Source organism: Hippocampus comes, unplaced genomic scaffold, assembly GCF_001891065.2.
Source record: "Hippocampus comes isolate QL1 unplaced genomic scaffold, H_comes_QL1_v1.1 scaffold151, whole genome shotgun sequence".
Classification (NCBI taxonomy): domain Eukaryota; kingdom Metazoa; phylum Chordata; class Actinopteri; order Syngnathiformes; family Syngnathidae; genus Hippocampus; species Hippocampus comes.
In genome coordinates, this window is record NW_017805591.1 from 1,644,113 (window position 1) to 1,656,624 (window position 12,512).

The 12,512-nt window shown below is 42.1% G+C and overlaps 1 protein-coding gene across 2 annotated transcripts in view; it reads left to right on the top strand.

The window, feature by feature from the left end:
* Positions 1-1,402: 1,402 nt before the first annotated feature.
* The window catches only part of negr1 (neuronal growth regulator 1), a 132,730-nt gene continuing 121,620 nt past the window's right edge, over positions 1,403-12,512 (top strand). Inside the window, exon 1 of one of the 2 annotated variants that reach the window (XM_019880352.1) lies at positions 1,403-2,189. In XM_019880352.1, coding sequence (XP_019735911.1) covers positions 2,029-2,189 — 161 coding nt within the window. In that variant the 5' untranslated portion in view covers positions 1,403-2,028. The remainder of the gene's footprint in view (positions 2,190-12,512) is intronic. The other variant, XM_019880353.1, reaches the window with a different exon arrangement.

Here is a 12,512-nt window from a genome sequence, read left to right on the forward strand (position 1 = left end):
TGGTAACGAGATGGCTGATCTCTAAACATTCTCTGAGTACTACTATTATTACCACTCCCACTAATACTACATTAATTAATTTAATACCTTCCACTTCACAATAATAATAAAAAATAATTAAATCAACCATGATTTTAAACTATGTATTATCAATATTCATTATTCCAAACATGAGAAAGCATTCACCAAAAACATACATGGAATCGAGCAAACGGACTCCAAATCCCAACGGCCAAACCCGGAAGTGAAATGCCGGCATTATTGACTCCAGCTGTAACGCAAATTACTTGGTTCAAACAAACATTATAGTGCCACCGCAGAAACGTGATGACTGTGCAAAAATAACTACATATAAGACACCACTTTTACAGAAAGACTTTACACGCTATTTAAACTGCCGATCGCGAACGGAACAAACCGTGATTGAAACTAACTGTGATGCCGCTCTTTATTCGTTGCGCTAACTGTCGCCTGTCAGTGGCAGACCCGCCCCTTTTAAAGCGCCAGCTTAATCCATCAATGCGCGTCTTACTGGATGGAATTTCTTTGATTCCTTCGTGGTGTTTGCGTACCACTTTATACCTGCGGACAAGAGAGTCGAGGCTCAATTCCCTCATTATGTCCGAGGACTGGCAACCCGAGGCCAAGGCCAAGGCCAAGGACTTGACTCCCAAGGCCGAGGCCAAGGCCAAGGAATTGACTTCCAAGGCCAAGGCCAAGGACCAAGGACCGACCTTCGGTCCTCGAGCCGGTCCTCGAGGCCAAGGACCGGCTCGAGGAACACATCCCTGCTTTTGTAACTTCTGGTGTGCAATTTGTCAGATCGGGAACAGGTCTTAATAGTCCAAAACACAAAATGTTGTCGAAATGTCTGCTGGCTGAAAGCAAACACATAATGTGAAACACTATCAACAGGGTAAAAAAAACAAAACAAACAAACACGTATGTTGTACATGTGGTCTAAAGCTTTATATACTGAAATATTAGAATACAAGAAGACAATATAGCAATATGCACAAACATGTTTTTTTTTCTATTATGCCTCTTCACTCAGTGTGTGACATGTCTAGTAAAGTTAAAATAGCACTGAAAGTGTCTGTACCAGAGACGTACTGAGTTTACAATGCGGCTTTGTTAGTCCCACAATGACAAGCAATGATCTGTTCAATTGGTGTTCCGAATTTCCCAATGGCCACCACACCCTTGCCCTGTACAGTCAATGGTTTAATGGTGACAGCTAAATTTTAGTCCATACTTCCGAAGGGAACAAATTATTTCAAGTAATCAGAAGTTGACCATCTTCATGAAAAAGATGGCTTGTCCTCCAGACGTTCCATTGTACTGTACTGTATTTATATTTTCTTTTAGACATACGATAGTCGTCCCACTGTAATTGCTGTTCTTTTAGTCGTGTTTTATTCAGCAATTATTTATTTGGGTAAATTTGTTATGATACGGTGCTTACTTGAACATTTTCTCTCATTATTTTGTTGCAAGTGGGCTCAATCCAAGCTAAACAATTACAATATGTATTGCATTGTAAAATCATTTTTCTTAAAGTTCATCTGTATATCACCATAAGATATTAACTCCATTTCGCACCAAAAGCTCACCTCACTTTTTTTTCCTAATAGCAATAAATAATAGGGTTGGTTCTCAAGTCGATATCTTTAATTGCTCCTGGGTTGTATCAATACCAGGCGGTCTCGCTGCTCCATCGTCAGCCACTGGGAACGGGGTTGCCGGGGAAACGGCCGCATGGCAACAGGATCGGAGCTTGGGGGTTGTCTGCTTCTAGCTCTGCTCCCATTTTAAACCGCCTTTCCTCGCTAGATGGTGTGCAAGCCACTGGAGAGTACACTTCCCCGCACAGTGGACTCACAGCATCGAACGAACCCGGGACAACTCAACGCTCGTCCATAGTCGGCTGCGTGGAGCGTGGAAATAAAGACTTTCTCTTCATATTCGCTCCAAATTTTGGCAAGACTTGGGCAAGAGCGGCGGCTACGTCCAGTTGTGACGGACACGATGATTGCGCTGTCGGATGCTTGTTTCTCTGGTCAGTGGCTAAGTGCGATCCTCCTCAGCCTGGGCTGCCTCCTATCGCCGTGCTTGCCCGCCGGACAAACTGTGGACTATTCCTCCGTGGAAAGTGTGGTCAGCAGGCAAGGCGACACGGCTCTCCTCAGGTAAAAAATAAAATTGAATCCAAAGAAAAACAACAACAACAACCAAACTTCACTTTTTCCTGCTCACACGAGTTCGACACGCACTTCAACGGAGTGCTTGTAAACAGCCGAAAAGAGGACACAATGGGGGGGCTGTTTTTTCCCCCCTTGCAAGTCTATCTCGGGGGGTGCGACACTACCGAGTATGTTGCGAACAAGACGCTTTGAGTCGACTACAAATGCAAGCTAGCTCGGCTCGTTAGTACCACTGAAGTTTTGACACACGTTTAGATGATATCTACATTTAATGTGATTGTTCCTAGTTTCTCATTGCACCGTTGGACGTGTTAGGTGTCCGTCCGTTGCAGAGCGTCGCCTCTTGCATCATGTTTACGGTAGGTTTAATGAAGGTATCTAATGAGTCTTGCATCTGTAAGTGAATAAAATACAGTCCAGTAATGGTTTTGCATGCCAACTTTGGCGATGGTACATACAGTGTGATGTCGCAGTTTTAAATGTAAGGCACAAGAATGGTTGTGTGGTCATGACTCGCTGTCTCCGCCTCCCTCCTCTTCTCCATCCCGAGTTCACCCGCTTCCATCATTTGGGCAAAATGCCAGCTTTACAGGAAGCTGTCCTTATGGTTTAAATAAGATTTTTTTGCGATGGGTGAGGTGTGGTCCTATGTAATAAATAGCTATTAAAGATGCAACAAATATGTAAACTTTTTCGCTAGAATAGGACACTAGAATAGGAAAGAGTTTAATCAGTTTGGAGCTGACGTGGATGCTCTCAGTTAATATGTCGACCTCACAGTGCAGAGGTGCAGGGGTTGATTCTGCCTATTGCCTTCTGGTGTGGAGTTTGCATGTTCTCCCGTGCCCGAGTGGGTTTTCTCCGAATGCTCCAGTTTCCTCCCACATTCCAAAAACATGCATGGAAGATTGATTGGGCACTCCAAATTGTCCCTCAGTGTGATTGTGCGCGCGAATGGTTGTTTGTGTGCCCTGCAATTGGCTGTCCCCTGCCTCCTGCCCGAAGACAGCTGGGATAGGCTCTGGCACGCCCGCGACCCTAATAGGGATTAGCGGATTAGAAAATGGATGCATGGGTGGACGGATGCTCTGTACTGGAACATCTATCCCAGGAGGGTTTAAGAGCTTTGATTTATTTGAATATGAATTAATATTCCCCCATAGAGTGTATTTACTACCCATAAGAGAATATTTACAGTATGTGATTTCATAATAGCTGTTAATTGTAAAATAAATAAATAAAAATGCAAAAACATGTTTTGCATGTTTTTCGGAAGCCTTATATTACAAACGTTGTTTTTGACCCCCCCCCAAAAAAAAACTGGAAGCTGAGTTGGATGTGCTGATGTATTTAATTGCAACACACTTTTCAATGAAAGTTTATTTTGAATTATGACAGGTTCAACCTCTAAACCTTGGTTTTGGTTGTTCACGTTATAGGAAACATATGCAGCAGCAGTACGGATCATTGGGTTGCTTTTTTTAGCCTCTACAAGAAAGTATTGGGGTCCAATATGTATCCGCTTGGGCCTTTCTGTGAATTACTGTCTGTCTCGAAGTGTTCACCATGTACCTGACAAGTGATCGGTCCAGGGTGTGCCCCACCCTGTCAGATGGGTCGATTCCAGCCTCCCTGTTTTCCCGAACATGATAAATTGTACTGAAAATGGGCATATGAAAATAATACTGTTCCACTTGCTGTAGCAGGTTATTATAAAAGGCTGTGCACCTGAAATTTCAACGTACCTCCAGTTTGGCTGATTCACACACTATACACACGCACACAAATATGCACAATCTAAGACTAGCCTCGATGATATCTTGTTCTACCGATATCAAATATCCGCCGTGATGGCTCAGAGGATGTGAAGGATGTGGAGGGCAAGGCTGCCCCATTTCAGTGAATTCTCTAGATGTGGACACGAGGTGCTGCTGGGTGTGGACCTGAATACAGATCAGTTGAACTGTTGGAAGTTCCACTCAGGGTTGCTTGTCGTCACTGATGTCTCACATGGCCCGCTGAATAGAGGAGTTGTTTGTGTTGTGAGGTTATCGTGAGTGTGCGGCAATGCATGCAATGCTATCACGGGGCTGTAGATGATTTCGAATTTCATGATTTGGTTGGTTCCTCGTCTTAGTTTTTACTGTCTGACTTCTAAAGCCAAACATCATCCCTTCAAGAGATCTACTCCCCGGGCTGTGCCTTGGGAGAAGCTTTCAAACTCGCTGGTGTCAGTCTGAGGAGGCAAAAGCTTTGCCTGAATCGTGATTGTGTTTTGCGCCCGAGATACAGTAAGCTCGATGCTGTGAATCAGCTCGGTTGCCTCCCACCTTCAGAGGAAGTCTCAGCATGTAAATCCCTCCAGCAAGGACCACCTAAAAATGTAAGAAATGGGGAAAATGGCTTAAAATAGCGAGGTTGCTCTTATTTTGAAAGTTACCAAGCGGGGGCGTTCACCCTATTCTTTTCAGTATGCCTGCTTTGCTTGCACCTGTTAAAATAAAACAATATACCTTCTTAATCGTCGAGGAGCCTCTTTCCTCTCTGGCTTGCCTCACGTTCCATTTTCAGAAGAGCAGCGATAAAAGTAATTTTTTTTTTTCTCTTTAACCACATGGGCTCTTTGCTTTTTATTCTTCACATCTTTTCATTGCTCCAAAGCATCTGCTAAACAAATGTGGATTTCTTTTATTTATTTATTTATTTATTTACTGTTTACTTTTGGGAGTTTAGGGGACTGGCCATCATTGCCAAGAGAACTCCTTGAACATTTAGCAGGTGCCTAGAAGCTGAATGCTGGCTGAAGAAAATGTGATCTCTCTCCCAAACTGACAAAGCCTGAAGCATGCAATTAGTCACTGCCACTGGATTATGGAGTTGATCCCATGAGGTGCAAGCTCTGTCACATATTCATTTCCCTCTCCTTATTCAATTCCGAGCACCGCGCTACTGCTGCCGTGACTCATGTTGGACCACACCCAATTAAATTGTTTTGGGCTTCTTGAAGTTGAGGAATGGTCCACGTGTGTATCATCACCCTTTTAAAGCATGTTTGATTACCCAAAAGCTCAGCCTCCAATAAAAGGCCTTGTTGTTTGTAATGGCTTGTGCTGATTACACAGCATTCCACCATGCGTGAGTGGATCCAAGTTCGGCCCATATGCTATTTTTTTTTTCTCTCTCTCTTCTTTTCCTTCAACATACTCCCGTTCGAAGCTAAGTGTTTTTTCATACTTGAGTCACAACCTCCTTTCCTTTACCCTTCATAGACTTTGTGTCAATTTGGATGCAGCTGACTAAACCTTGACTCTTACTAGTAATTGACTCATCTGGCTACAAATTAGATGGTATACAGCCAGATGAAGAGCGCCCTCACCCACCCCGTTGTCAGCAAACACTCAGTATCAGCAGCATCCTCTTCCACATGGATAAGCAGCTTGACTGTCACAAGTCTGGCAATTTAGGCCAACTTCACTAAAATGTGAAGTAGGAGATGAGTCGTCCACAAACAGTGACAACGTTGAGACCTTTTCCACTGATTAGGTTTGTAGACTGTGATGTTTATCCATGCAGAGGATCTTTTTTTGGTTTTAAAAAGATCTGAACCTTGAATAAATATGTGGAGGCAGCAGCTTCAGGAGGGAAATTCAGACTTCCCTCTCACCAGCCAATTTTTTCAACTCTTCCGGAGGGATCCCAAGATGTTCCCAGGCCAACCGGAAGACATAGACTTTCCAGTCTTTCCTGGAACCGCCTGCTAGTTGGACATGCTCAGAACTCCTCACAAGGGAAGCATCCAGGAAGCATCCTAATCAAATGTCTGGTCCACCACATTTGGCTCCTCTCGATGTAGAGGAGCGTCTGTGCTACTCTGAGTCCCTCCCAGATGACCGAGCTTCTGATACTAGCTCGAAGTAAGAACCCTGACACCCTGCAGTACAAACTCATATCGGCCGCTTGTTGTTTCGGTCGCGACTCACAGCTCTTGGCCACAGCGATATGTCTTTATCGTGCATGTATTGAAATCAAAATCAGAACATTCAATATTTTAATATAAATAAATATTGTCCTCCAGTGTTGTTTTGCATGTAAATCTCAGTTCAACCAACCACATTAGCACTTGCAAGTTTGGTGTTGATCAACAGAAAAAATATCTGAATAATTTTGCTGAGGGCAACAGGGAGTTGTTACGGTTATTTATTTTACAGCAAAAATGGCGCAAAGCCAACAAAGTACAAATAATGACGCCGGTAGGCACACCAGGAGAAAACGAGAGAAAGCACAAGCACTTGCAGAAGGCAAGGGAAAAAAATACAAACGAAAATAGCTTGTCAACAAAGGACAAGATGACCCGTTCGTGAAAATTCAAAACCGGAAAGTAATAACAAACAAACTACTAAAGTACAACAGAGAACCAAGAACAGAGAATGAGAATATGGAGCAGTATCGAGAACGTCGAGGAAACTGCACTTGAACAAATGGCATGAGCAAGGGGAATTACTCTGCGCTCAGCTGTCGGCAGGGAAGTGCTTAAATAGTCCGTCAATCCCAATGAGTAACAGGTGCGCAGCAGAAACGACTGGAACACCTCTGCCACCTGCTGGAGACTAAACAGAACAGAACGGAATCATGACAGGAGGAGAGATACATGCAGGGCTAGCGAGGGACAGGGACACACGCAGCCGCTGCTGCCTCACCAACACGCACAAGAAATCCACTTCAGTGTATTCTGTCAAGTATATACGGATGCTACTCATAGTTTTTTGTTTTACAAAATTAAGTGACCATATTTATAATTTAAAAATTACCAGCGGATAAAAAAAGCAGAGCTTGTTCTAAACATGTAAGAGTAGGCCCACACTTCGCTGCTCCATTCACTTGAATGCACCGGAGTGGTGCGGGCTACATCCATTTTGGGTTGCACCGCCCGTCTTGGATGACATCCACAATCTTTTTGTGATTAATAAAAAAGCATACAAGGTAACATTGTATGAAGACTCTCAAACACAATCCAGTCATAGTTCATACCGCTGGGAGTCCACACAACACATCGCCATATAATGCATCAATGCAAATACAACCGTCATCATGTGCAGGAGTGAGTGGTTAACTTTGTTTTTATTTTTTTTCCAAGCCACACAGCACTTAAAAATATTTTTTTTGTACAGCTATCACCCCCCCCCACACACACACACACAAAAAAAACATAGTAATATCATTATTGTATTGTTATAGGGATATCTGCCAAAATATTGAGATATTCAATTTTAGCCATATCGCACAGGCCGAATAGGAACGTAGATCGACCAGTAACTCAGCTCAACAGACTGATAAAGAGTTACAGCACACGCTGCACTGATCCTCATCTTAGAATCTTACTGTTAATGAATGCCAAACTCCTATTGTCTATTTTATGCACAATATTTATTAACATGAGCAGTGTTGCTGTGAACAGTGTTGCTGGGTTTCCCAGTCCATATGCTCGTTGTCTTCACAACTTGGATCTATTGTGTGAATAGCCAGCCGTCTGACCTCCATTTTGAGCAAGTAATGTATGAAAAAATCTTTTCAAACAAGCTAGCTAGCTGTATTGTTGGCATCATGGTCTGTTTCTCTGTTACTCTTCTTGTGAAAGTGCTTCCTGGAGTATTCATCACATATATTAGTTTTCAAATAACCATTTGTGTTTGATGTGCCTTTTGCAAATCAGTCCACAAACTGCAGCTAATACCCATATGCAGTGTGTTTCCTTAAAACCTAGGGTTCTATTTTCATTGACAGTGTTAATTTTGTGTGGCCATGCTCTCAGAAGATTATCATCGTCATTGAGGTCGCATGTGTATTGTACGGTACTGTATCTCAATGTGGATCAACACACTGTCCCTGCCGTTAGGATTGATGGTATTTATTGAATAAATAGTCATCCATCTACTTCTTCCATCTGAAGATGTCACTACCCAACTAAAATTCAATGAATTAATGTCATTTTTCATGAATTAATTAAGTATTTGAAATGTCTCCACATGGACCATAAAGCGATTGGAGCTGCATCATCATCAAGAACAAAAGAGGCCTTGGCATCTCAGCATTATTCTACAAAATAATAGCAGTGGAGGCATAACAGGAATGAAACCGACTCATGAGAAACTGGGGGTTCAGTATCTTCCTCTACTTTGTTCAGTCTGATGGGGAACTGGGACTGGAATCAGCAATCTGAAAAATTCCACTTTTTTTTTTTTTTTACTGCTGTGCTTTTCAGTCATACCTACAACATAATGATCAGAAATTGTTTCAGGGCTCAAAAAACTTCAGTCTTTTGATAAAATATACTCAAAACTAATACCACAGTCAGCTTCCTAAAAGATAACCTCATAATTGTCAGTGAAATGCATTTTTTTTCTATTCATCTTGTAACAGATTCAGAAAATCTCAATTTATGTACCGGTATATTATCGGGAAGTTAGTTAAGCAAATACTTTAGTATGCTGCCCGAGACGTTTATTTATATGTTCTCATTTAATATTTTTATATCATGATGCTGATATACTGTACATAAAAAGGCACATACTGCATTTCTTGACTGCATATAGTTCATCAGGGGAGTAACTTTCATGACTCACTCTAAACATCCACATACTGTCATTGCAGTCTTGCCATGGGACTATTTTAAGTATATGCGTTTGGGAGGGATAAGAAGTTAGGTTTTTGCCAACGTCAGGTTCCCCATTCCAATTAGTTGTGCTTCTCTCTCACAATATTGCAGAACCTCAGCTGAAAATATTCAGTCAATCCAAGTTACAGAACAGAAGCAACTCTTAGTATGCCCCTCATTTCAGCAAATTGATGGAACATGCTGACTTGCAAACATGCTGACTTGTGGTGGTTGTTTTTGAGTGGTATGCTCATCATGGATGGTCTAAACCAGGGGTCCCCAACCTTTTTTGCCCCACGGACCGGTTTAAGTCAGACATTATTTTCAGGGACCGGCATTTAAGGTGTGGCGGAATTAATACAACAAAATAATATGGTATGAGCTGCATGAAAACTGTGGTGTTTTCGAAATACAATAATAAACACAAGGAGCGTCTAATCTGGTCGCAACACTCTTATCGCTTCTGTGGCGCTAATAAACGTGCAATTTGTTAGTAGCAGATTTGTCTCTTGTGCTATTGAATGATTGTGTGACATATTCTGTGGCGCTAATAAACGTGTAATTTGTTCGTAGCAGATTTGTCTCTTGTGTTTCATTTCTGAGTGCCTATCTCCAACGAACCTATTCTAAATTTGATACTGAGCCAGGGCGAGGTATCAGAAATGTTGTGTTTCATTTCTGAGTGCCTATCTCCAACGAACCTATTCTAAATTTGATACTGAGCCAGGGCGAGGTATCAGAAATGTTTTAAAACACGGAGAAGCCGGTAATTTTTCAAAATAAAACATCTTTCGTATTCCGAAATAAATAAAACGGAAATAAGGCAAGTTCTTTCTGTGCGGCCCGGTACCAAATGCCCTGCGGACCGGTACCGGTCCGCGGACCGGCGGTTGGGGACCCCTGGTCTAAACCTTTGGTAAGATTCAGAGAAATGTTACAATACTTCACAGGTAGGCCTTAATACTCTACACAGTTCGATGCCAGAAGGAGAACATGCTATGACAGCACAGTGCTATTTTTAGTTCGATATCCTATCCAGATGGAACATTGGTTGTGTTATTCCCAGCAAAAAAAAAAAAAAAAACATCTGAATAACTCTTATTATTTAGAGAACAGTATGTATTTCAGAACTGCGATTGGCTGGTGACCAGCTCAGGGTGCACCCCACCCACTGCCCAAAGACGGCTTAGAGAGGCTCCAGCACGCCAACGACCCTTGTGAGGAGAAGCGGATTAGAAAATGGATGGATGGATGTATTTCAGAAATGACACGAATTGGATATATGTTACTTTAGTTTTAATTTGGAAGGTTAACTTATTTTTTGTGGATGTGAAATCACTGTTACAACTTCTATGACATTTCACTATATAGTCACCAAAGTCACAGGGGATGAGTATTGGGTTGTTGAAAATCTCTGGGAACCAAACTGTTTTTGAAACAGTAACTCAGAGGGCAGAATGTGTTTCTATTCAATTTCCTTTTTGTATTTATTTATTTATTTATTTTTACCTGTTTGAAAACATAAAAGACACCCAATAATAAAATTATTACATTGGCAAGTACTCCATACTGCAAGATGAAGTTACATGGTTCGCAGGGCTCAAAATTTTGTCGATCGCCATAACCTCAGCTTCATGGCAGACCGGCTGGCATCATCGCCACGCTCGTCATATGCTGGGCAGGGACGGTGGGGGAGAGAGCGAATGAGATGAGCGGCCGAAGCTGAGCCTCGCTTGCCAGGGAACTGAGAAAGGCAAAAGTCAAATTGGCTTGCCGAATGTAAAAACCTTTGCAGTCCTGGATCACTGGTAAACATGTTGAAATAAAAAGCTGAACCTAATGGCCGGCACACCAAAGTGTTGGTTGGAGAACCCAATCCTTCTTAAAAAAGTCTCAACTACGGATGACATTCCAGCCTTGAAAACCACCAGCTCCAAGATATTGAACATACCTATTACACAAACCCACATTAACACGCTTTTGAAGAATCCATCCATCCATCAAACGTTATTCATACAGTACTTTTCATAAGAAATATGCAACTCAATATACATAACTTCAAAACAATCCCCAATCCACCCACCCCGCCATAATACTAGCCCATAAACATTGAGTGTATTCAAGTAGTTAAAAGAAACTCAAACCAGGAACCGAATATCTGTCATGAGTTACCGTATATATGGTTCACGATGCCTAGTAAGTAGTCATCATAGGCTACATTCATAAAACATGGCACGATACCCAATTTGAATTTTTGTTCAATCAATTTTTTTAATGTATTTGTCCATATTACAAAAACTAATGCGTCTTCCAATGCACACGCAACATGTCAGTGATGTGACACGCATGCACACAAAGAATGACGTCAAGTGACGTACAGAAAAAAAAAACATCACCGGTGCAGTGTTTACGGAAGTAAATATGGTCCCACGTGTAGTTGCCTAATATCGCCTGAGTAGCGAGGCGGGGGGAGGGAGAAATATTTTGGGGGTATGAAGCAACGCTCTTCTATCTTCTCATTTAACTGAGACATCAACTAAAAATTATGTCAAGTCTTTGCCGCGTGTAATATATATAAACCGTTTGCGTGTCTGAATTACTACTATCATCATAAATGCCCACTTAATGCCTTGTGTTCCAAGTAGGATTATATTAAAGTCAAATGTCAAGACAACTGTTACCTTTCGCTTCTGGCTGAGCTCCCAGGACTATATTCACAAATTTTTTTGTTAATGGAAAATAGATGACGCAGTATAAGGTCAAAAGTTGATGAAACAGGCCCTTAATTTACCAGGTAAATGTACTTTGAAACAACAGTGGTGTAATGTGTGTATTGAAGTTGGGATTTTTGTAATCATTTCCATCTATCCATCCATCCATCTATTTTCTGATCCGCTTATCCTCACAAGGGTCGCGGGGGCGTACTGGAACCTCTCCCAGCTGTCTTTGGGCAGTTGGCGGGGGGGATACCCTGAATCGGTTGCCAGCCCATCGCAGGGCACACAAAGATGAACAAAAACTCACACTCGCACCTTGGGACAATTTAGAGTATTCCATTAACCTGCCATGCATGATTTTGGAAAATGTGGGAGGAAACCGGCGTATCCGGAGAAAACCCATGCAGGCACGAGAAGAACATGCAAACTCCACACAGGAATCGAACCCTGCACCTCCGCACTCCGAGGCCTACGCACTAACCAGTCGTACACCGGGCCGCCCTGATTTTTGTAATCCTTCTTGAAAATGAAACGAGGGATTACATATCTTTATAAATAGTAAACCAGATACCGTTTTGGAACGATAAATCAAATTTTTGATAATAAATTAAATGTAGCGACAGTCTGTTTCATCTATTTGCAGTCTGTGTGACACAGTCAGGTGCCACAGTCAAAATTCTCTGAGGCATGCAATCGCTTTCCAGTTTGCACAGAATCTTCCGTCTTCTCTAAACCAGCCATTTGTCTTTGGTTGAAATGTGCGGGCCAAGTCTCTACAAACCTAAATCCAGGCACTGCCTTTGATTTGAACACAATGCCCCCGCTGGCTTCTTCTCTACACCCTGTGAGGGAAACTTTGATTATTATTAATTTTTTCAAACATTCACCTGTATTCTTGCCAATATACTTGGTAATGTAGTCCCGTAGTCTTCACAATGT